The sequence below is a fragment of the Trematomus bernacchii genome, unplaced genomic scaffold, assembly GCF_902827165.1.
Source record: "Trematomus bernacchii unplaced genomic scaffold, fTreBer1.1, whole genome shotgun sequence".
Taxonomy (NCBI): Eukaryota; Metazoa; Chordata; class Actinopteri; order Perciformes; family Nototheniidae; genus Trematomus; species Trematomus bernacchii.
Window position 1 is genome coordinate 12,611,350 of NW_022987739.1, and position 26,300 is coordinate 12,637,649.

At 39.6% G+C, this 26,300-nt stretch overlaps 2 protein-coding genes across 2 annotated transcripts; both read right to left on the reverse strand.

Annotated features, from left to right (window-relative positions):
• Positions 1–1,814: 1,814 nt before the first annotated feature.
• comp (cartilage oligomeric matrix protein) lies at positions 1,815–12,285 on the reverse strand. Its single transcript, XM_034147371.1, has 19 exons — positions 12,193–12,285; positions 10,138–10,211; positions 9,264–9,315; positions 8,932–9,071; positions 8,198–8,335; positions 7,611–7,688; positions 6,669–6,821; positions 6,049–6,153; positions 5,696–5,803; positions 5,448–5,607; positions 5,119–5,237; positions 4,546–4,598; positions 4,242–4,435; positions 3,986–4,164; positions 3,825–3,873; positions 3,506–3,702; positions 2,550–2,722; positions 2,245–2,384; positions 1,815–1,992 (listed from the first exon to the last, which is right to left on the reverse strand). The coding sequence occupies exons 1-19, from the start codon at positions 12,257–12,259 to the stop codon at positions 1,934–1,936; spliced, it is 2,238 nt and encodes a 745-aa protein (XP_034003262.1). The 5' UTR covers positions 12,260–12,285; the 3' UTR covers positions 1,815–1,933.
• A 4,731-nt stretch (positions 12,286–17,016) lies between these two features.
• Positions 17,017–26,282, reverse strand: tmem38a (transmembrane protein 38A). The gene is made up of 6 exons (XM_034146163.1): positions 25,699–26,282; positions 20,960–21,116; positions 20,221–20,405; positions 18,782–18,869; positions 18,141–18,258; positions 17,017–17,735 (listed from the first exon to the last, which is right to left on the reverse strand). Exons 1-6 carry the CDS (start codon positions 25,820–25,822, stop codon positions 17,532–17,534), a joined length of 876 nt encoding a protein of 291 aa, XP_034002054.1. The 5' UTR covers positions 25,823–26,282; the 3' UTR covers positions 17,017–17,531.
• Positions 26,283–26,300: the final 18 nt, after the last annotated feature.

Genomic DNA, 26,300 nt, shown 5'->3' on the forward strand with positions numbered 1-26,300 from the left:
TAACTCTAGGGTTCAGGTCACATGAGAACAATGAGATTTAATCAAAAGGAAAATGTTTCAAAACAACTCTGCTCCAGTACACCATCCTTTATTTAATGTAAAATGCTGCAGAAAAACATCTACCTGCAAAATATTTGGAGGTAGAAAATGTTGTAGGCCTACCACTAAAAAGTTGATGGACTCCAACTGGTCTGCACTTCTGTTGTAGCTCATCACAGATAGAAAATAACATATAGTGTAAAAAAGAATTAGATTCCTTTTTTAATTGTCTTTGGTTTGTTGTCTATAGAGTCAGCTAAGAGCCAAACTTACACAAATAATGTATCTCAAGCTAGGCAGCTAATTCAATTAAATTCAAGAAATAAAAAAGACAGTAAACTTTGTTCGGCAGACTTGAATGTCTTTGCGTGATCCTTTCTTGGTGGTGAAACATTCTCACGTGTCGAGCATGAATTAGCATTTTGAGACATTGAGGTCATTTCACAAAAAAAGGCATCTGAAGCTAAACACTGAAACACTTTTATGGCTACTGAACGAAATTCCGTTTCCGTCTCGAGATGAACAAATCACCTCAAAATGAATTTATATTTTCCAAGTTATGCAGTGTTTACTCATCTGCTTGTTATGGTCTGAGCCTCCACTGACTTCTTGAGTTACTTGTTAGCGCAGTGTATGTTGTGTTGAAAAGCAGTGAAGCTGATATCTTGTCCCAAACTGAAGAAGCAGAGCAGTCTTAAACAGGAGTCCTGTGTTAAAAGGTGTATCATTGATCCCACGTGAAAAAGAAAGAGTTGCTGCTCCGTCTTTACTGCTTGTTCCCAGGGTGTTTTAGGTCTGAATAAAATGTCCCTTTAATAACACAGGGTTTTCTAAATGACTACAACTGTCCCTGGAAAAACATAGTTTAAGTTCCACTTAAAGCTTCTAGTGATAATAGCATAAACCACTGTTGTCCTGTGAGTCGTAGTAAAAGATCTGTAGTAATTTCTTCGTTGCCATGTGATTCTCCTTATGTGACCATTTGTTTATAAGATGAAAGAAAATGTCAATTAAATTGAATGTGGAAGACAGATGTTTCTCTGCACATAGTCTTGATTTTCAGAAAATGCTGATTTAAAAAAGCGGCCCGATGTCATTTTACAACGTCACAGCGTGTTTGCTGTGGACGTGCATGGTGTTCGATCCTGTTGTATATTGTCTTTGCTATTGTTTCTATTTTGTAATCTGTATTTCCAAATGCAAAATTTAAAAGATTATTTTGGATATGTGCATGCTTGTGAAATGTTCAGAATGTTGATTTCCACTAAAAGCTGTCTGTTACTTAAAACAAAAATGTTTGACTTCTTCTGCAGTAAAGCCATTAACATGTTATTTCTAGATATTTAAAGCTGCTTTACATGACACAAAATATATACATATATCATGGTAATTTAAATAACAATTGACTATTTTTGAAAACATTTTCTCCGCACTTCTCTGACATGTTGACACTTTTAAGACTACCTTCCTCATTAGATATTTCATAATTGCTGGTTAATATTCAAATATAATGCATAAAATGTATAATGCACATTATTTACCAAAATCCACATTTATTCATCAGTGACAGTTAAATATTTTCAATAGTTCTTTCAAAGTATAAATTGAAATTTGAATATACAATATAGGACAATATTTAGTCACAAAATTATTTATGACAGATATTTCCGTTTGCTAAACAATTAAAAACAATTTGTCTTCCTGATGCTGCTCCGAAGATTTTTCCCTGATGAGGCGTGTCCTCTGTTGTCAGGAGTTTATATATCAGTCTTTATTTTAAAACATATTTGGTTGACTTCTTACAAGCCTTTGTATACAAGTGATGGTTTTATTTCTGATCCCAGCTGTGCTTTGGAAAGTGTTTCCCAGAATTCCCTGGGCTCGCTCAGTGTCTTCAGACCGCCAGCCGGACCTGCTGGGCTCGGTAAGTGTCGAAGTCCTCAGGGAGAGTGTCTGCACAGAAAACAGCATTAGGTGAAATCACTGTTTGGTTTACAGTCTGAGCACCTTAAGGGTAAATACTCAACAGGCATCAGAAGAGTTACTTTGGCATTTACGACTGCATTCATATCTTTATTTGGCATTTATATTTGCCTATTTCCACAAGCCCTTTATTTTCTGTTAAACAGGTGAGTCTAATGCTCAGGCATACATTTTTGTCCTAGCTGCATACTTGGATTAACAATAATGGAAAAGGTATCTCACCATTACAGCGATAACGCAGGTTGGCCCAGATGATATTCTCCTGGGAGAAGCAGAAGACTCCCAGTCGACCTCCTCTCATCGTGGCGTCTATGATGACACCTGTGTCCGCCACCATCTTAGGACCCTCGTAGAAACGTACTCTGCGACAGGGAGAATGTAAGTTAGCAACAAATAGATTTGTATTCATTAAAAAACAAGACTATTTGGACTTGAAGTCTATAGACTAAATGTGAATCACCAGACTGAATGCACAGACTGATACAATTTAGTAAAGAAGTTTTTTTTCCTGTACTGTTTTTCGGTACCTGATGTAGCCGTCTGCGGGTCGGTGCTGGAGGAACCAGCGGTAAGAAGTCTTGTCCTTCCAGCCGACATTGCGAGCGTCTTTCCAGAGGAGTTTGACCTGATCGCTGGTGTCTCCGGTGTGCCACAGGGCGTTCCTCAGGTTCTCCCCTGGACCCGTGTTCGACTTAACGGCCTTTTCAAAACCACAGAAGACAAGCAGCCTGAGTCTCTGGAGTAATCTGTCATGTCCAGTGAGCATGTAATGGGAACTCTTTGTGCTAAAACTACTTTAATGCTTTAGAAAGAACTGATTAGTGTAACATTTAAACACAGTTGCACTAAGTAGTTAACAGCTGGTCACTGAGTTTAGCCCGAACCAAGGCATTACTTCTTCATCTAGTGCAAATACTGGTATTCAGTTCCACTAAGACACACGAAGACAGCATTTATAAAACTATAACTGTAATTAATGGGTTTGTTAATGTTTAGTTAATAATGAACTAATGCTTTTAGACCATCTGTAAGCCAAAAATAAGAACAACTTTTTGAGTTCGAGGGAAAAACTTGCCGAGCATGCTTTTTTGATTTGGCTCTGGACTTTCAAACACTTAACTTCTGGACCAAATTTCCTTTATAAACATTTATACATGTATTACAAATTACAACTGCAGACTTGATGGGATTTAATGGATTCTAAGAACCCTTTACTTGTGATGTATTCACATGTATGACTTCAGATGACTAACTTTTGCAAAGTGGTCCTAATTAGGATTCTCCACAACGGGGCAACACAAAGGTTGTTCTTAAAAAAGCCTTAGAACTGATCCATAATTTGATCAGTAATAAATAATTTATTTGGCATTATTAAAGCCATCATTGCCAGCTTAATAAACCTTTATAAATGGAGCCTTATCAGAAAGTGGTACTTGTTTATCTTATAACTATGATGATTAATTTCTTGCTGGCAGGGGACTACCTTCAGCTGGATGCCAGGTTCTGCCACGGCTCTGAACGGGTTCGCCTGCCAGTAGATCTGTTCCACCTGCTTCCACATCACCACGTAGAAACTGGAGCTGTCCTGGTAGCCGAAGATAAATCCTGCATAGTCATCGTCCGTCACCGTATTTACATGAAAGGTCCCTTCAAAGTCCACACCGCTGAAAGCCGTGTAACCTGGAGGAAACATTGTCAGATATTTTTTCACTTTTTTGCCTGCAGTTGGTTGAAAACATTGTCAATACAATTAAAGAGAGCTTTGATCCAGGTAGTTTTGGATTGCTCTATGTTGCTCTTACCCACTGCCAAACCAGGATCACTGTTCATAGTCTGGACTATCTCTCTTCCCTGCACAAACAAAAACAAATCTTTGAGATAAATTGTATCGCACCAAGAAGATATTAAGGATTTTGGGATCTAAAAGCACATAAATAAAACCTAAACAAGCTAGTTACTTGACCTGGTTCAGCACCACCCAGTTGGGGTCGATCTGTGCGTCGCCCTCCGGATCCAAAACGACGGTCTGGTACTCCCTGAAGTCAGTGTCGGTGACCTCAGCGTTTTCTGGACAAACGTCGATAGTGTCGATGATGGTGTCATTGTCGAAATCCGCCTCGCAAATGTTGCCAACGCCATCACCTGAGAAGATAGAAAGAACGTCTTAAACCCTTTTCGTTATTGTTTATTTACTAGATTTAGTCAGGCGTGTTACCCACCGTTCGAGTCCTCCTGCAGCGGGTTGGGGATCAGACGGCAGTTATCCGGACCGGGGGGCAGCAGGTCAGGGATGCCGTCGTTATCGTCGTCATCGTCACACTCGTCCCCCTGGCCGTCCTTGTCCGTGTCCAGCTGGGAGCTGTTGATGACGGCCGGACAGTTGTCCCTCGAGTCCTGGTGCCCGTCACCGTCACTGGACAAGAGAGACTTTTACTGACAAATCCAGCTTTTGGTCTCCAGTACTCTTGTTACATAAATCATTTAAATTAAATATATAGTGGGATTGATGAGGTCACAAGGTACCTGTCTTTGTTGGTGTCACAGGGATCTCCAATCAAGTCGTTGTCAGCATCCATCTGAGAAATATGAAAATAATAATGGTGAGTATGAGAGAGAACAGTCAGGTCAAGACTAGTCTGCTGTTAAGTTGTTTTTAGGCTTTTTTTGCAATCATTGGCAAGTGTTCTAAGAAATGACATTTCTATTTATCACAATGACTGAATACATAAATTACCGTGCAATGAACTATTGAAAAACACAAACTTCTTTTGCTATTTAAATGTAGTTAAAACACCCACACTGTCCAGATGAAGCAGATTAGTTAAATTGACTGTTACATTGTAAGTCATACATTTTATTAAAATGTTTTAGATTTGGATTATTCTACATTAAGGTTTATATTGGCTATAATTGATATTTTCTCACAATTTTCCTGAAGTTGAAACCAAAGCATTCCTTTTAATTTAGCGTATCTGAATTGTGTGACATGCATGTTACTTTGTTCTGTCTGTTGAGTTATACAGTAACTGTTTGTTCTCAGGCTCTGGACTCAAACACAGTCGACACTTCTTACAACACCGGAGAGAGATTTCTGACCTGGTCTGGGTTTGGGATATAAGGACAGCTGTCGCAGGCGTCTCCCACTTTGTCTCCATCACGATCCTTCTGGTCAGCGTTGGGAACTTTTTTGCAGTTATCCAGGTGATTAAGGATTCCTTGAAATCAATGTTGGAACCAGTGAATATTCATGTAACCACTAGTACTGTCTTTCTCTCAATTTTGGTATATAGCATTTATTGAGCTGTATTCACTATATGTGTCACGTTACAGTCCTCACTAATGTTAGTGTTTACAATTATATATATACGACATGTGTTTTTAATGTATCAACAGATGTGTTTGTAACTAATATGGGAAATACTGACCATCCCCATCGATGTCTTCATCACACTCGTCACCATATTTGTCCACATCCGTGTCTCTTTGGTCGTTGTTTTTCACTGCGCGGCAGTTGTCGCATGCATCGCCAAAGTCATCTTCATCGGCGTTCCTCTGGTCAACATTAGGCACCAACACACAGTTATCCTGCAAACACACACATAAACAAAGATGAACACAGGCTTATGTGTTTAAATCATGTTTTATACCATCTCTGTCACTTCTGTTCATGAACCTGCATGTTGAAGATCCCGTCCCCATCTGCGTCTTCATCACAGGCGTCTCCCATGCCGTCACCATCGGCATCTTCTTGACCAGAGTTGGGAACAGTGAGACAATTATCCTAAAAGACAAAAAAGTCATTATTAAAGTCAACTAAAATCAGATTTATGAAATGCTTTGAGGACAATTTAAGAACCACTAAAGCTCAAAGAGGTTTACTTGTGAGTTATTTTTGGGGTATTCCAATAATACATAATTCCCATCAGTATTGTATTCTTTGCAGATGACTAAATTGTGATCATTTGTGCTGTTTTTGTGTCACTCTTTTTTTTAAAGATTTCTCATGGAGGCTCTCAGGAGACTCACCTTGTTGCAGGTCTTCTCAGGACAGGCCAATTTCTCATCAGGGATACCATCGATGTCAATGTCAGGGCCGCAGTGGTAGCCGTTTCCAGCCCACCCGACTCCACACTGTGAGTAGAGATAATGTTTTATGTACTGTACAGTCTGTTTTTATTGGCCCTGCTGCGTACTGCGAACAGCACCAGATTACCTTAAGCGCTCAAACAGACCTTTACATTCACAAAATCTGGCACAAAAGTTATATGATTCAGAGAGTTGGGCCTTTACATGTTTAACAGCTTCTTACAAACGTAGTAAATAACTTTGAAGCTCTTCCAGACTGTCTCATCTGGAACCTACAAATAATTGCAGCCATAAGAGAGTTAAAGATTGAATGCTCTAATTTTAAAGCAATGTTGGGCTGCAACATAATCTCAACTTCCCACATCAACTCCAACTGTCATTAGTCCCTGTTGAGCGATTTATTCAGCAAGGATAAACTAGTTAATTAATAACGAAGGTCACACTCAATCCTAAAATATATAAATCCCTCACTCCTTCTTAGGGATGCTGCACAGTGAAATTGCTCATTTTTTGCACTTAGAAAAGAGTCTGAACAAGAAGTAGAATGTTTGATTTTTCACCTGACACTCGATGCGACCCTCTCGATGGACGATGCACTCGGCGCTGGCGTGGCAGGGGTTGGGCTGGCCGTTTCCACAGGCTCTCTCTGGCTTACAGCCGCGCCGCTGATCTCCAATATAGCCCGTCTTGCAGGGGCCGCACCTGTAGGACCCCTGAACACACACAGGGAAATGTCCTGTTATATCACTGACAAGGGACAATCGTCAGGCTAGGTTTGTATGGTAGTATTGTTGTTGTAAAGGAATCTCCATGGGTGCGCTGAGCAACTGAAGGGAGAAAAATGCACTATCTTGGGTTTTACGTAAATTATACTGACATATTACTTACTGATATTGAAGTGCCACAAAACACAGTGGAAAATCTCTCAGTAAAAAAACTAGGAAAAAACATTTTCAACACGTGAGTGTGACATAGATGGATGTCTCTGCTCGCATTGTTTGCCTCAGAATGAATAACACAGTGTATTTTACCCATTAAAGTATGTCATTGTGACATGCAATGAACCTTGCAGGATTGCTGTGTTCTGTGCAGAGGCTTTAAAAGTGCAGTCATTCAATCAGGATTGTAAATACCTGAACGTTAACCCAAATAAAGCCTCCCACCTTTTAGATTTAGATGCTACCAATGCTTTCTCTTAATACATCAATAGCTTTCACCCTATCTATATATTTGACCAAATATCAAATGTTCATGATACTCCTTCTGTTTAAAGTTAAAAAAGTTGGGATTTTAGTTTTTTGTATCTCTACATCTTCCTTTCTTCTCAATATTCAGTGAGATTTTCTGAATGCATGCACTGAATGCATGAAGTGGCTCTTTAGAAACATGGTTTGTGGTATAATGCAAAAGTGCGCTGAAGTCATCTATCTTATTGGTTGTAGTTGTGGGTTTACTTCAAAGATTGACTCAGTGTTGTAAGTTTATATAGTGATTATACTCACAGGCGTGTTCATACAGACAGAGTTCTCCACACAGCCTCCATTGTTGATGCCTTCACACTCATTGATATCTTTGCAGACCTTGAGAGGACAAACAGACAAAAAAGGATCAAATATCTTCCATGGGCTTTCATATCAAGACGAGAAAAAGATCAAAAATGAGGTGCAGCGGATTGAAAACAGTCCTGTGTGGAGGATTAATGTGCTGCTGAAGCAGACCAGGGCACACTGTGTGACATACTGTATGTACAGAAGAGAGAGAAGAGGTGCTGATGATGAGTTTAGACTGGAGCTAGTGGGAGGCAAAGACAAAAATGTTGACGTGCAGAGAGGAGAGTTTCTGATCCCTCAGCTTTAATCAGAAACTATTAAATATATTGTACGATTGCCTCAGTATTTGTAAATTAAACTGCACTTGGAACAGATCAATTAATCGAGTAAGTTTGGTTTGTTTTAAAAGTATCCAACTGATAAGATCCCCTTAAGGCCTCCCTCCCGCCCTTGTTGTAATAGTAGGCAGTAGAAGAGTTACAGAGAGCACAGATTAGAGGAGCTGAACAGTGAGTGTTTGTGTGTTCACCGCTGCGGACCTGTTTGTTGGCGGTGGCGTAGGCGAGTCCGACGCCCTGGACCTGGGGGCCGGTGTACCCAGCAGGACAGGAGCCGCAGCGGAAACCTGGGGAGGTGTTTATGCAGCGCACACCCATGTGACACGGAATAACTGTACACTGCAGCAACAAAGACACATAAAAAACAACATTAACTACATTTAGTTAACAAATTCTGTACTTGCAGTCTGGAATGTGTACATAGATACAATATCCCTTATGACAAACAAAAAGAGGTCATCAATTGTCAGATTATAAATAATTCTTTTCTGTAACTTCCTGATTTTTTTGTTAATTTATTATGTATGATTTAATTTCTTTGATTAAACATGTTTAAACTCAAGCAGGTTTATGAAAACTAATTTAGCTGGTTGACCAAAACACCAAAACAAGTGGTTTGCGTGTTCTCTTGAAGATAATCAACTAGACAAAAAAGTAATGTCATGCTTTTTAGAAATATATATATATGAATGCTTTTTATTTATCTCTGTTCATTTCAACTAACTCACGGCAAAAATAGTTATATTGGGTAAAAACTGCTTTAGAAAACCAGACTACTGCAAGAAGACGCAAATAATCACACTGTCAAACTTCACAATTAGTATTAGTATTAGCATATGACTTGGAGGTTATGAATCCTGTAAACCTAAAAAACAATTATTTAGCCATCATAGCGCTGTACTCTATTATATATTATATATAATATCTGTGCGTACCTCGTCGACATCAGTGCAGTGGGTACCGTTGCCCTCCATGCCGTCAGGACAGGGTCCGCACTTCACACCCTGAGGTGTGTCCTTGCACTTCACCCCTGGGTGGCAGGGGTTCGGCACGCAGGAGGGACGAGGCTGCATTCCTCCCATCCCTGAGGAGAGAGGCAGTATGCTCACTATAGTACAAGAGTTCTGCAAATTTGTATAACCTTGCTGAGAAGTTCAAAAATTAGAAGTCATCATCAGCATAGAAAGTACTGAGCGAGCTTTCAGTTCTTTGAAATTAATGAAAAGTGAAATACAGAAACAGAGTTTTATGTATTTGGTCAACTCACCACAGGCTTCACACTCCATCACTGTGTTCTTCAGGAAAACAATCTCTTTTATCTGAAAAATAAAAATCAATCAAATGTTTGTATGATGCCTCGATCCCTATCCAACATTTGAAAACAAAGAAAATGTTACTAAAATAACCTACTATAGAAAAACAATATCATTTTGAAATTGAGATTATTCCAAATACATTTCTAGCATTTTTTAAGAATTTGAATTCCTGATCCAATTTTTATATTCAAATGCATCTGATATTAATCTGTGAACACAATATTAAAGCATCTCTGCTCACATTCAGTTACACAAAAGCCTTAGCATTACAGACACATATTGACTCAATGTTTGTGGTTTCAATGTTAAAGCTCCCCTATTATACTGTTTTTCATCAATATATTATAGCAATCAGATATATACAAAACATGTCTCTGAAGTGTTTGGCTCGAAATACCAAACAGATCATGCATTGTAGCATCCCATAATTCCCTGTTTCAAAAGTGCTGATTCTGTGTCTGTTACTTTAGATGAAAATAAGGAGCCCCTCCCCACGCCCCTCTGAGAGATATTTGGTTAAAAAGAACACTATGGTGCTCTAGGAGGAGATTCAGGTGATAAGGGGGGGGGGGGGGGGTTACCTTGGTTGGTGATTGGCTAATGGTTACACAAGCCAATAAAATCGTTATGACATCATGAAGTGGCCAAAATCTGATCAGCTCATTTTCAGACAGGTTTTTATATAAATGGATCAGGACAAAAAGTGAGCGAATCTTTTTTCCTGAAACTTTCAGAATCTCTTTACACAGAGGGGACACATGCTTATGTATAAAAGACATGAAAAAGTGGATTTTGCATAATAGGTGACCTTTAAAACTATTTCACCTGTTGTTTCAAAAGCTCTTTAATCTCATCCAGTGCGAAGTTTGTCATTTTTATCTGACTGATAATTTCCCCATCTGAAAAAAAAGAAATCATCATAACAAATTATATTTCACAACCACGACAATAATGACAAACTGATAAACCCTGCCAACATCACACGTACACAATGTAACACAGTTAAAACAAATGTGACCTTTCCCTGTGGGCTTTGGACTGTCATTTTTAATAAGTGAAAAACCCTCAATACATTATGTCACATCTTGTTTTTTGTTTAGATAATGTGGTCTAAATGACAAAGAAATACAACTTTGAAAACAAGGCCTCAAATAACAGCCAGTATAAGACAGAGGACTGATTGTGTGTGTGACTGGCGTATGTGTGTGTGTGTGTGTGTGTGTGTGTGTGTGTGGCATGTCACATACACCTCTTGAATCTCCCTGTTTATACTTCATACTTAATTCAGGACCCCCATTAGTTATTACCGCAGAAAATTCTGGTCCACATAAAAGACAAAACACATAATCATCACATTCTTGACAACCCACAATACCAACATAACCAAGTTTCACAAAAATAAGAGTATGTAGGTTTTTCAAACTCCTGTTGGCTCAACATCTGGCATCAGAAGCTCAATTAGGAGCAAATATGAAAGTGTGGGGGGGGGAAACACACACATCCTCCTGTACTACATGATCCAGTGCCTGTCCAATACCTGACGCTCCTCAGCCACCAGGCCTCCTTTTTATCCAACGCCCACGCATTCGCTGGAGTCAGAGATGTTTTGATAGTGAAATTGATTTTCCAGATATGGAATGATACAAGATTTTCTGGAGGATACACTTTTCGAGCTTGTGTGCCAACAAGAACTAAACTGTGTGCGCATAGCGTCCTTGTGCTTCTGTTTCTTCAGTGTTACAGTGTGAGTGTTGATCTGGATTTTCAAAAAAATCATATCAACCATCCAACAATGCTGCAGATAAATATTTATTGGGTTTGTCCCAGAAGTTTTACAATCAACAGACACAAGAGTCTTAGAAAATGGAGGGAAATTTAGTAGGGTCACTCCCTTTTAACCATAACCATATTTAATGTCTGTCATTTTATTTCAGTTTCTAAATTGTGTTACTTTATCCACTATGAAGCAATCTCGGTATGTACTGACGTAACTGGCGAAAACACATTAAACGGTCTCAATTTTGTTTTTAAATAAGTAAAAGTCAAATGTGAGTGGCAGGGAAGAACCACGTGTTTTATCCCTGTGGTTTTATCTGTGACCCCTTTCACATGATCAACAATACAATACAACATATTGATCGGGCCTCTAACTTTTTTTAGCCCTAGTGCCAACAAATGGTTTCTCTGAAAGACATGTTTATGAAGCTTATGGTTAAACAGCAGGGGGATGCTCAGGTGGGGTGAAATCCTTACACAACATATTGCTAATTGACCACATCGCCCCCCCCCCCCCCCTCTCGCTCTCACCATCCCCTCCCCCGGAGGAGTCGTAAGATGCGAGGGCAGAAACCTCCTGAGCGCCAGGAGCAGGAAATGTGGTTTCCCCATTATCAGCAACTCTGTTTACTGAATGGATTCCACAGCAGAAAGATGAGATACTGCAAATAAATCACTGCTAATAGGAAGGTAAATGGGACTCTTTTTGTTCTACCACAGAAAGCTCACAGTGATTATTTTTCCTCATTGTGAGAAAGTACAGACATGTACTTAGAAAGGCTTTGCACAGAAAACAAGATTTTTTTTCAGAATCACCCAAAGGTTGAATACCAATAAACATTATAGAAAATATTGATGGAAAAATAAAATCTAACAAACCAAAGAATCCTAACTCAAGTTTTACATTTATTATCTCATCCATCTTAGACTTTTTTGGTCTTGATATTTCTGTTTTCACAAATTCTTTATCCTGGAGTGGTAGATTTTGAATGCCCATGGCAACCTTAATTTATCAATCTCAATGGCACACCTTTAATATCCCTTATTGTTTCCCACCTGCGCAACATAAATAGAAATCAATAGAAAATGTAAATATTCTCTCACCTCTCTGTCCTGCTGCAGAGTGTCCTCCCATGCAGAGCGCACAGTTCAGCAGCAGAAACCACAGCATGGTGAGTCTGAGCTGCAGATGGTGACTGTTCAGGTAGCTTCTCCTCTCTCTTCTGCCTTCAGACTCTGTGCTCCTCCTGCAGACCTTGTGCCAGCACTCGGTTTTAATACCCAACCCCACCCCCCTCTCTGGCTTACATCCCCATCCTCTCCCCTAATACTCCTTTGCTTACCACCATTTTGGAACAGCCAAGTTAAGGGAAACGTTTGCTCAATATTTTAAACTCCACCTTTAATACATGCGTCAACATTTTCTGTTTAAATGACAGGGCTTTTTGGGAAACTACGCAAAACCAAAAAGGCAATTTGGCTGTTTTTTAAGTTTAAATGCTTCTTTTTTTTTTACAAAATAGGGGGTTTGATTGTCTTTTTCTGTTGTTGCTAGATAGATTTGGCCTGTTGTTAAGTAAGTACAACTGGACACAAAACATTTAACTAAAACATATTTATGTTTGTACCTTTTTATTATCATTTTACTCTTCATAACTAAACTGCTTTAGTTCATGTTTTAAATTATTAGTAAACAACCATTTATTTGCTTTACAGTTGTATTTTAAATATATAATGTATATGCATTTCTTTTATTTTGCTGCATTATACAGTAACGATGATTTTGTCCTAATGAATTGAGATCAAAGTAACACAGAACAACGTCTCTCTGAACCAGGCTTGTGTGTGTGTGTGTGTGTGTGTGTGTGTGTGTGTGTGTGTGTGTGTGTGTGTGTGTGTGTGTGTGTGTGTGTGTGTGTGTGTGTGTGTGTGTGTGTGTGTGTGTGTGTGTGTGTGTGTGTGTGTGTCCATGTGTGTGTTTGTGTATCTGTGATGGGATTAGCAGATGTTACATTCCTCGCAATGAATATTCTGAGGTTTTATGCCCCGATCACTTTGATAATCTCTCAACACCTCCCCTCTCTCTGTCCCTGCCGGCTCACTGCCTTGCCCAAAGGAGCCGGGAAGTCTCACTCTAGAGCCTCTGCTGTGGAAACAAACACAGCAGCTTAGTTTTGTTGCAGCATGCTGGAGACCTGAACGCTTTACTCTGAAGCTGAAGAAACCACCAATCCCTGAGATCTTTCTTATAATCTTTTCACTGTTATCAACAGTAAAGTAATGTTTGTATGGGCGGGTCCGGCGGGAAGTCAGTCAATTAATTGATTCCTAACAGTGGCGGCGCCAGATATTTTCTTTTGGGGGTGCTGTGGGGTAGCTTGACGTTTCATAGAGGGTGCTCAAACATTTAGGGTTTCCCATTAAAGGTAGGGTAGGTACGTTTGAGAAACCGGCTCGAGATCGCTAGAATTTGAAAATACACAACCGGAGAAAATCTGCCACTTCCTTACAGAGCCCCTCCTCCAACACACACGAACGTGCACATGACCAATGAGGGCACGAGATAAGTTTGTGCACAGATGGAATGCTGACAGGCAGGTAGGCCATCCAGTTATTTTAGCCGGGCCGACTAAAATGATTGGTCGTACTTTTTACAGTATTACGGCTTCCACAGATGACATTTCTTTATAGATTTTTTGTCAAAGCATTTAATATATTCATTGCTATCGGGATGTTAAGAGCATTCCATGGAATATAACAAAAAGTGTATCTCGAGCCGGTTTCTCAAACTTACCTACCCCACCTTTAATGTCCCGGGCGCTACAGTTGAATTTTCTACTGCAACACTCCCCACACGCATACAGATTTTTTTTTAAATATTGAAATTAAATACATCAATCTGGTGCACTTGAAGAGATGAAGAGATCTATGGATACATCTCTCAACACCCATGAAACAGAACTGTAAACAGATTTTCTTTTTCTTTATGCATATTTTACAAATCACTCCCCTTTTAAAGTGTATTGTTGTTTTACTGTCATAGTATTTCATACCTGTTTTTCATTTATGCTCTTATTTTTTTATACCTATAATGATCATATAAACGTGTGCCTCAGAAATACTTATTTACATTAATCGTGACCAAACCATTTTGAGACCCACTGAGATAACTAGACTAAAGTTAACTATCTAAACACTGAGAGAGTCCTTTACTTCACCTGAGCTGAGGTTATCTGAGACTCTCACGGACCGTCTCCACGGCAGCGTTAAAAAAATCTTGGAGGTGGGCGTATCTGAGGCTTGGGGATTTTTTTGCGATCAACCAATCACATGAATCTCCCGCCCGCGACATACGAAGCCAAAAAGCCCGAAGTAAACTGGATATAAACTCCCCAAAACAGGCGAAAACATACCACTGTCTCTGCCACCTCCCTCCATGCCTGGCTCCTCCGGTTTATATCCCGGTAGGTCTGGTCATAAAGCACCGGGTGATTGATTCGCTACCGCTAATTTCTCCTCCATTTTTTGGAATATGAGGAAATGACCTGCGGTATGTCTCTCCCAGCATACACGCCGTTTGATTGGCTAGAGCTTGAACTGCCAGATTTGCGTACACAGGATTTGATTGGCTGCCGCTTCCACCTCAGCTTCAAAAGTTGAACATTGTTCAACTTTGAATCTTGAAAATCCTGAGAATCTCCGCTCGCCTGCCCACAATGCATTTCGGCGAAAAGTGAGGGAAAGTGACGTCACCCCATTCAAAGTGAATGGGCAGAAGCGTTTCAAGATTTTTTAACGCTGCTGTGGAGACGGCCCGTCAGTCTGACAGAGAAGAGAGTTCTCCCTCCACCTTGTTGTGGAAAAAGCTCCTTATATCCGTTAGCGTAGCTAGCACCAGATGCTAACCACAACGATCTCCGGTACCGGTGCACGCTCGCTCACGCACGCACGCACGCACGCACGCACGCACGCACGCACGCACACAGAGCAGAGCTTGAATGAAACACAGAGACCCAGAAGTAGGCTACTTGTACTGTACTGTACTGTAGCATATTATTTTCGAATCAAACCATTTTCAAATAATTAATTTCTCACATAAAAAAAAGAAAAGACACCTACATTTCTTGGGGGTGCTTAGGGGGTGCTATGGCTATCCTGGGGGGTGCTTCAGCACCCCCTAGTGCCCCCCTGGCGGCGCTACTGATTCCTAATTCAAGAAAACAGTTTTAGTATGTAAAAACACCCCGAAAAGTATTTGAGTATTCATCTTGTTCCACACTGTCTGAAAGTAACACACATTATTTATCAGTAGAGTCCAACTCAAAGCTCTATGATTATTATTTTTTAAAACAATACCCCACTTATTTCTTCATTTCCCAGTTTATTCAAAGGAAGATTATTATCTAAATTTCCCCCAACATTCAGCCTGGCATTTATCATACCTTTATAAATGTTGTATCGCTGATGCAATATAAAACAAAGTTCTTATTGGAACAGTGTTTGGCTGCACAGAATGCCTTTAAACTAAATTACACAGTATGTTTACAGGTCTTGGGTAGCACTGCTGCATAAAGTGAAGTAAGTTATAACCCCCTTTGTGGATCCACAGGGCAGCATGCAAAATCTAATACATTGCCTCAAGTGAAGTCAACTGAGTCCGTGTTAGTTGGGTCTGCAGACTACAACATTTACAATTTAAACAAATTGTGGATGCGAAGTAAGTGAACTTACCAGCCCTCTGTAGCACACTCCTCAGTTTAGCTTGACACTAGCCGATAGAGGCCACGTTAGCTGCTACAAGCATAACACACCTGAAAGTCCAACTGAACTCGTGGTGAATTGTGGTGAATTGTGGGTAATGTAGGTGCCAAATCTTGACAAAGAAGAAGATGTGGAACAAAAAATTGTTTCACATCACAAGATTGTTTCTCTAGTTGTGCATCGATGCTAGGTGTAGCTATTTGAGCGCAATGCTAAATCGGGGGAGTCTCAATTGTTGAATAGTTTGGAACAAAGACATGGTGCTGAAGAGAACACTGCCAACTCCTTTTATAACTGAATCCTTTTAATCTAAGATACAAACAATTGTTTCAAGCAATTGTATAAATGCTTTTAAACGGTGAGCTGTAAAATGGTGTTAAATGCTCTTAATGCTGTCCTTTTTTATTAACTATGATTTTAGCTAGTGTAGTGTAGTGGGTCATTTTCTTGAGCTGTTTCAGTTCTTAATGACTCTCATCTGCATCTTCTAAAGAGAGTATACAGCTTGTTCGTGCGTTGGTATGAATAAAGATCCGTCTTATACTTAAGGGTACTTAAGATGCAACAATCTACCTCCCTGCTCTTCTCTGCTGCTGTGAGGAATGTGAGGGTCAAAGTTGGAGTCTAACAACCTCCTGCAAACTTCATTTGGGATGTTTTATTGCATGTGCTACAAAAGTTTGTCAGCACAGCAGGGTGCGTACTAGTTTCTCAGGACGTGACCTCAGGTTGACCTCAGAGCTTTCCTGTCACCTCCCCACAGCCTTTGAGTTACACAACAGAGTTTATGAAGACACACATACTCCTGGTTCCCCAATGAGTCGTGGACCAGCTTATGTCTTATTAACTCTTCCTTAATGGAGTTTTGTCTCCTTATTCTTACAGCTAAAAGAGCTATGCAATAATGTGAAGTCAGATGGCTGAGTGGCAGCAAGGAAAAGGCGCTATTCACCTTTGAACAATTATTTTGAAATGCAAAAAAACAAGTAATGTAAATTATTAAAGGTCTGCCCTGGTGTCCACACACCATGAAAAAGTTATTAACGAATATGAAGACAGTAGCCCTGAACATGTTCAACTCAGACCTCAGTTATGACCATTTATCACATTTATCAACAAGGGAAAAAATATCAATGAGAAAAGTAAATTAAAACCAAAGAGACACAATGTTTCTTAAGATGTTTATTTAAAGAATTGATGTTGTCCTCATGTTAATGTTTAAAGCAGCGATGTTCTGGCCCTTAATGCTTTTTCACATTTGCATTTCTTATTGAGAGTCAGATTCTTCTTGATTTTTTTGATTTTTCAATTTCTTTCTGAACGGTAGTGAGGTTTGGTGGGCTTCCCTGACACCCGGTCACACAGCTACTAATGTGGATCACAGGCTATCCTAAACAAACACACAGCTGCTGAACGCGGGTCACCACACAGTGTTGAGCACAGATGCAGATGTTCACAAACACATTCATAAATAGGTTTAAAAGGTCCTGGTTGGGTTTAGTTTGAAACATTTGCCGTTGTATTTACAGAGTCCTTGTTCTGTGTTAATGCACCAAAAAAAGCACCATTTTGCTCTAATAGAAAGGGTCTCATTTGGTTGAACGTCAAACTGCCCCTTTCGCTAGAAAGGAATGGGAGGTCCCATCATGTGGAGGCCATGATGCAGTTTTCAGCTCAGCGTCCTACTCGGCTTTCTTGGCCTTCCTCTTGCGGGCACCTTCGCTCACCTCCTCCTTGGTTTTGAGAGGTGAAGATGGGGCAGCGGCGGGAGTGTGGTGGTGGTCTTCCTCAGATCCACCCAGAGGGGAGCCGAACAGCAGATGGCAAATCCAGGACTCAATGAGGGCGAAGGGCGAGCCGTGAGAGTGACGGGCGGTCATCACCACCTGAGGGAAGAGGGTGTTGGTTATGAGAGATTTGCCTGATTTTGCGGTAACTGAATTTATTTTTAATATTAAGATCAGTTTATGAAGTACCACTCAGCCTGTGAAAACTGTGGTAAAAATGTCTGCTGGGTTATCTCAATTTTTAAACTTAATGTGTTTCATCCGAGAGCCCAATCTGGGGCTTGTAGAGGTTAATTGCTGACATTTTTTACTCATTACTATTTAACTCTGAGTTTAAATACCTAATTTGTTTTTCTAAACTAAACGTGCACATGACAAACAAGTGAGAGTGGTATGTTTTGTTCCTGCACTGTCACACTGGAATTCGCACATCCTCTGTTAGGCAACACAGTTTCAGGCTGAATAATAAAAGCAACATTGTCAACTACACTTAGCTGATCTTACCTTGCTTGTGACCATGAACAGGGTGAAGATGAGGATGAGGGTGCTCTTGGCCACTGGCAGCCAGAGGGACTCCTGCAGGGTGAAGAGGATCGCTCCGTACAGACTGGCCTTGGTCGGGCTGCAGAGACAAAAGGCAAAACTGTGAGTAAAACATGCAGAATGCAGCAGGGATAAAAAGAAAAACTAGTCAAGGATATGATTGGATATCAGAGGTAGAATCAGTAATCAGAATGAGAAATCCTTTATTTAATAGATTTTATTTGAATTATTAGCAGTTTAATTTGAATTGAAAGGTAATGTATGATTGAGGCTGTAGCGTTCCTCTGTAGGTTGATGGGGTTTTATCAGGGGATAAGAGATTTTCATCTAACATTGTTCATGTTGGGTGCATTGCAGTCTGTTAAAATGTTGTTGTTTTTATAACCACTAGGGGGCACCAAAGAAAATTAAAGTTTTTACACATAGTGGCATCAACAAACCTGCTATTTCTCAACTAGTCTAGATATTTGATGTCCAATTCAGTCACACAACTTTTACGTTGTAGTTTTCCCCTTTAAGTTGAGAATTGGTTTCATACCCCTGCATGCTCGAGGAGGCAGAGATGAGTGTTTTTACTCCTTCAGAAGGACACTCAGACTTACAATGACATGTTGAGGATCTCATTGGTGTCGGGCCTCCACACACCACGCAGCAGCTGCTCAAAATTGGAAATGAGAGCCACTCCAGACCCTGCGAAGATAAAAATAGACGTTGAAAAAATGTGGACAAAAAGGTCTGTTACTGTCTCGTGTAACTGCGTTTCTCTGCATTCAGCTTTCTGCCCCCATTTTCAACATGGACGCCTGCAGGGCCTCACTATTGTAGCAGAGACCAAACCAGCACAGCCCTTTATATGTATTTCTAAGGAAATCTCTCCACGATTGGATGGTTTCACAGTAAAGGCATTTGGGAAACATTTGGTTAAAGCCTGCAAAAGAGAAATCTGATATAACTTATAAGATAGATAGGTATTTATCTATCCATCTATCTTATACACTTGATAGTATTCTATATACATAAGAATCATTGCTACAAACATTTTCACAGTTTCTATGGTTAAATACTGGGCTTGTTAAACATTCTTCTTTGAGGCTATTTTAGATATTTTCTATCTCTGCACTTTCTTTATTCCAGCAAATCTGAATCGACATCAGCTAAAATGTACAGGAATTTTAGTCAGGTTTTAAGGGACATCACACTAAGCTATAGTGAATTCAACTTTACACATTACATCATGAGTATCTTTTCAATTGAGCTACTACAAAGTAATGATTATATCCTCCTAAGCTGGTGTCTTTCAGTTATTAGGTTACTTGAGGACTTGTAAACGCACAGATCATGAATGAACAGCAAATGTGTACACTGGCATGTACATGTGTGACGTTCACTCATGTTTAAATGTGGAGGCCCTTTGAGGGCAGCTGTCAACACAGAGAGCTGCTGTCAGAGTGAGGAGGACAGACTGAAAGCTCACCAAGCAGTTCAACAGAATGTATTCTAAAGATTAAACGATTATTTAATTAGACACTTAGTGGATCAACAAAAAAAATAATCCAACACAACCATTCTGATAATACAAAAAAAAGACATTTCTATTAGAAGATTTGCTGCTTTGTGCTTTGTAAACCTAATATCTGTGTCTGATATATCTGTGTCTTGGCAATTAACCGACTGATTAAGGAAATAGTCGACAGATTCATCTATGTATAGAATAATTGTTGGTTACAGTCCTTTTTTCTTCATGGTAACGTGCTAATGTCCACACAAAAATAAGCCAAATGTGTGAATACATTCACTAAGTCCATAATGTTCCTTAAAAAATTGGGAAATCTGCACCACCACATTACTTCAGAAACTATGATTTTTGTAATCATATTATAACAATTTGCAGTCTTTCATTAAGCTATGGAGAAAACAACACATTTTGTTGTCAACCCATTTCAAACATGACCACATGTTGTGCCATACATACTGTCATACTGAATACTATAAGTAGTAAGTTCGTAACACCCATCAGTTTGAAATCCCACATGAAACTAACCTTTGACGTATCCAACGATGACCATGATGAACAAGCCGTGGTGGTAGGCGTGATGGGCGTGATGAACGCCGGCTGCGATCTTACGAGTGCGGACGACTTCCTTCAGGGCGACCAACACCAGTTTGACGGGCAGGAACGCCACGCATTTATAGAAGAGGTTCAGTGGGCAGTAAAAGACGAGGTACCTGAGAAACATGGTGGAGAACAAGACATTAGAGGGAGGGTCTGTAATTCAGCTCTGATGGTTAGGTTTGAATTCAATGTTAACAGTATCCAAATCACTTACAAAAACTACTTTCTCATTTAGCACAAGTAGTTTCTGGGAATAGAGATACGTTTAGTTTTCCAGGGTTTTGAGAAAATCCACTTCTTAAATGTTACATGTTTTTAATTCCTTTTTTTGTATTTTATTTTCCTGTTTTTGAATGTAGAAGTTATGCATATCATTGTCTTATGTGTGGCACCAAGAAGGTGTTGGAAACTGCTGTTACTCCGGTCAGTGGATTATCCAGAGTGACTGGGGCATTGTTTCTTAGTTTCTTGGAATGATTATTTGTGATTTGGCTGAATATTTCCTTTAAAGACGTCACTAAGTTACTTTCCCTGTAATAAGCAGGAAAATAAATTCAGAATTTGGACTGGGAATCACTTCTAAGCAGTGTAGGGAATGCAGTCTTAAAAGGAAAAAGCCGAAAGCTCTTCCCCTGTCAAAGGTCACGTTGTTCCGAGGATTTCTCACCAGACAGCTGAGGCCAGCAGGATGTGGCTGTTGTGTTGGAAATAGTCGATGGGGCTGCTTCCAAGCAAGATGTCTGCTAGGATGTAACTTCCAAAGCAGTAGAGCATGGCACAGAGCCAGGAGGCCACGGGACTTCTGCGAGAAACCTCCACCGAGCCTGCAACACAGAGAATTTAAATATCACAGTTTGTGGTTGAGAGGGTCTTTCAGTGTGCATATGAGTAAGGTTGAGGGCATTAATGCACTTAGTGTTTGATATGTCTGTAGTAGTGGTAGTAGTAGTAGTAGTAATATGTATTTTAATTAATATAAGATGTCAACTTGTTAAAGGATTAATTATAGTGAACAAAGTCCCCCAAAAGAGTATGAAGAAATAAACAGGTTAGCTAGTGGGGAAAAAGTTTCAAACATGGTTGATGTATAATTTCATAATGTTTGACTTTGGGGCTTAAGAATTTTTTACTAGCTTAATTTCTCTGACCAAAAGAAAATCTTTATTAATCTTTGTTATTTTAAAGTAAGTCATCAGGGTCATTAAAGTTAATTTCAAGAACTGTTAGCGAAGACCCTTAACAGCCATTATCAGAGGATACCTCGTGTGTGTATGTGCTATATCTCTGTACACGCCCAATCCACTGCTTCAGTGCACGCCCTGATAATCCACTCTTTATTTATCATAACCTAATATTGACTCGGGACTTCTCCAGTCATTTATGAGTTGTCAGTTAAACAACTCAACAGATGACAGAGTCTTTCAAAAAACAGAACAGACAGATCAAATTAAAAGCCCACGCTGTGCACTTCCTTTTTCTCTTATTAATCAGTAACTATAAACACACTCCTATTTTCTTTTTGAAACTGTAACCAAACTAACCCTTAATCTTTAACCTTTTCATATTGTGACATCAGAGTGTCCAAACTTAATGAATCCAAGTGTATTCATTCTTGTTTCTTTTGGTATATGTTCAGGCCTTGTCCCTTTTACTATGATCTTTCCAACAGGTTGGGGGTCTCAGTCTTGCAAAATCTTTAAAGCCAATAATACGATAACCCTGTAAACCACTGACTCTTGAACGCTATGTTTGTCTGTGCCTTTCTTTAGTCTTTGTCATCCATACTGTACTTTTATTATGTTGGTCTCTACACACAACATCTACTGAATGCACCTGTTGAGAAATCCCACCCTCTTTCTCAGTTTTCTTCCATTCTTCTCCCACATTTTTTGTGGAGTTTTTCTTTATTTAAATCAAGGCTCTAGACTTAAAACAGATTGTAATGCCCCTTGAGTGACATTTGTGATAATGAACTATATAAATAAAATTGGCCGGATTTGGACATGTTGTGTGTGCCTAATTGGCTGGCAGGTAACCATTACAAATGCAATTATCAAAACACTTAAATAATAGCTGCAGTCAACAGTTTGACCCTATCTCTAAATCAGTATGCAAGGTATGCTAAACTGTTGCTAACTTTGGCAAAGATGTTAATGTAAACCAATCTATTAAAATAATGGGTCTTAATCCGAACTGTAATGAGCAACGACAAGTGTCAACCAAATCTAGAAATTAGTTAAAAGAACCAAATGAAATGCGGAATGGGAGTATAACGTACAAGGCATACAGTGTTAATACTAATGTGATGTACAAATACCCCAGATATCTACTTTAGAGCTGTTTTTGAATACATTTACTCATCTACTTTTCTTCTCCTGAGGTGTCCTGATATAAAAACAACTCATGTAGAAGATGAAACACAATAAGGTAAACTCTTTTAATGATGTATACAGTCTAAACCTTACCATGATCACATAAGATAAGTAAGAAGTGATTCCAACTGTGTGTATGTTTCCATGTGGGTAGAAACTTCTGGGTGTTAACTCTGTTAGAGAGTTTAGTAAATGAGAAATGGAGATGTGAATTTGTGCGGCTGCTTCACTGCACAAATCTCCCACAACAGGTGGGTGTGGGTGTCGGGGTGAGACTGGCACAGTTTGAAAGCAATCTGATCCTGAGAAATGCCGCACTATAAATATATTCTGCTCAACTGCTTCTCTTGCCTTGCAACTGTCAGGCCTTAATCTCTGACCCTCCAACACTTGTCTTCCCCCCCCCCCCCCCCCCCCCCCAACTCATTCATGTGCTTTTCTTCTTCTAACATGTACTGTGAACTAGGACTCTACACTCAACTACATGTAGGGAAGGGTGAACAGAAAAAGATCTGGCAAATGTTGGCACCAGGATGCATTTGACTGTAAAATGAGATGTGAAGTAAAGCCATGAAGTCATTTGTTAGCCACGTGTTACAGCTGCCCTGAGCTCTGATGGATGGATTTGAACTCTTAAACAGACACAAATGCTGATTATATCAATTAACTCTCTCAGAATGCTTGACCCTGCTTTTCATTTGCTACAAAATATATCATATATTTTAACGATAAAGTAAGCCATTCTTCTTTACCTCTTCTATGAGAGATATGTGCTACAGAATCACATGTGCTTTTTGACACTATTAAACTTGAGGACAGTAATAACTTTATATATATGCACATAACTTTGTTTATGCACAACTTTTTGCATGCTTTCAAATAAGCAAATTACAGCAGTTGTGATTGTTAAAGATGACTCATCTCATCAAGCATTGCACTTTTAAAACACTGTTTGACTCATGAACAGTTTAAAAACAACAACAACAACAAATGTAGAACCAGAGTTATCATCCTTTTTACTCCATTCTTCTTCCATATAAAAACCTGGTGCCTACATTGACCGCTGCAATCGACCATTGTATGTTCATGTGTGTTATGCTTTTAGTGGCTAATGTAGCCTCGAGGGAATAGCTTTAGGTGGATAAGAGAGGCCACAGAAGACTAATGAGATCACTTCTTTCCAACTTCAAACCAGAAGATTTCCTTTTTTTATTTAAAACGTTTCAAACGTTAAGTCTGAAGACTCAATCAATGCTGACTCAAGAGACATCTCCAAACGAGATTAATGGAATAGTTCATTTCAAACATTTTATTCAATTTGTAATCTATTTATTTCACCCTTATAGTAACAAGCAACCCCAAAAGCAAATCAAAGATGTAGAGATATTGAGAATAGGATAGAACAGGGGTGTCAAACTCAAATACACCAAAAGAATCGGTACTAGTCGAGGGCCGGACTGGTTCAATGTTTATTGCAAAACTTATTGAAATGAACTTATTGCACATATTAAACCTGGAACTAACAAAGCTTAAAGTATTGCCTATAAAAACAACATTAAACATTGAATAATCAGTTGCATTCATTTCTTATGGCTTATATGCTCTATCTGCAGCTTTTCCGGAGTCATTTCTTATGATTATATTTTTCCAAAACAATTTCCCTCAAAGAAAAAACCAAACATGCCCTGTCGTCGCAAGAAAAAAAGTGCAAAAGGAAACATCCATTTAAACTCAGTGTGCTGCTCTGTGATGCTAGTTCAAGCCAGATACTTGGCATCTCATCTTGGGTGCAAGTTCATCAATGTTTGGGGTCAGGCTCTGAGCTGAGGAAATCCTCCGGATTGAGTGAAGGTGTGCGTGCAATATACCGGCGGGCCAGATCTAATAGTAATTAGAAATTATCCTGCGGGCCGAAATTAAATCCACCAAGGGCCTGATTTGGCCCCCGGGCCTTGAGTTTGACACATGTGGGCTAGAACCATATACTGTTTGAAGAAGAAAAAACAGATAGTATCCAATAACTTTCTCAAAAGAGCTCATATATAGATTTTCTTCCCTGAAAGCAACTTGAGCAAGATGTTTCTGGAAGATTTGATGGACATCTTGGTTCTGAGTTTGAGATGTATTTGGTGTTCCCACCTTCTTCACTGGAGGGTCAACTGAGACCAAATGAGCCGACAATGACTGAACTTTCATGCACACAGTGAACTTTTTCTTTATTGTGAGGTTAGTTATTTTAAAGCTACACAAACCTAAGGTCATGCTCGGCGGCTAGTTAAACAGCTTATTTCTTGTTTAACATTCACACCCAACTGCAGCCTAAAGGCGTACAGCAGAGGGGCTTCAGAGGCCCACTGACTGTCTATTTCAGGATCTTCTATTTATTGCCTAAGTCTTTGGTATGCAAAGGCATTTCTCTCAGGTTTCATGCTCTTCAGGCTCTGTTGCTCAAAGAAGTAAAATCTTGGAAAATATCAGGCTTTACCCAAAGCAAAAAGGTTTAAACTACTCTGGTGATTTCCTCAGTAATAATGAGGTCATGCTGGTGCTGCAACAGACATATCCTCACACCGAGCAGGCAGAGCAGCAAGTGCTCCTGCTGGAGTTTATGTAACAGGTCATGCTTTATAAGGACTGGGTTGGCCTACTATAACAGATATAGGGAAGCAGAAAGTCCCTATAGGGATATTGCAGAAAATCAACTCAATATTACATCTACCATTAATGTCTCACACGAATATGACCGTTTCAAAAAAAAATCCTAGATACAACTTAAAAGGGATAAAATATTGAATTATCATGTTATAAAATATGTTATTCTAAGTATATGTTTACTTTGGCTGGTTGTAAATAAATGAATGTTTATGTTCAGGTCTGGTGAGTGTGAAGTATGTAACATCTTTATAACCTATCAATATACAAGCAGAACAGATTATAGAAAATCCTTTTGATCAAATAAGCATCATAATCATCATAATCAAGTGAATAATCTGAAGGAGAAAAAAGCAAAGACAAAAGTGTAAAACACACTTACCTGGCTCATACTTGAGGTAGAGGATGGACACGATGTAATAAGCGACATCAAACACGGGAAACATTCCCATTTTTGAGAAAACTTGGGCAATATCGCCCAAATTGAGAGCTGCCAGGACCTCCATGTTGCTTCTATGGTATTCAGAGAGTGTCTGTGTGTTTGTTTTGTATTCCAACTGCGCAGTCTGGTTCGTAAAGCCCCCCAAAAAAACCCGGTCCACTGACTCTCCACGAAGCCCCCCGGTCTCGACAGTGAAAGTCTGTGACACTCAAGCCCTCCTATTAATACCTCTCATCTGCACAGCCTCAGCAGCAGCAGCTTCACGCGCTCCGTGCCAGCTGCTCCGCTTTTTACACCACACAGGGTTTACATGTCAGCTGCTGGACATTGGAAAAACAAAGGGCTTCTCCTCGTGTGTGCATCATCGATAGACAAACTCGTTATTTACCTGAGCTACAATCATAGACTGTATACAATACGCGATTTGAAGTGATTGTAGCCTGGAAACACAACAGAGAATGAGACAAGTGTGCATGGTTTAACATGGACAAAGACTCAGTCCCAAACCTCTTAATCCGGATCCTGCACGGAGGCTGCAGACT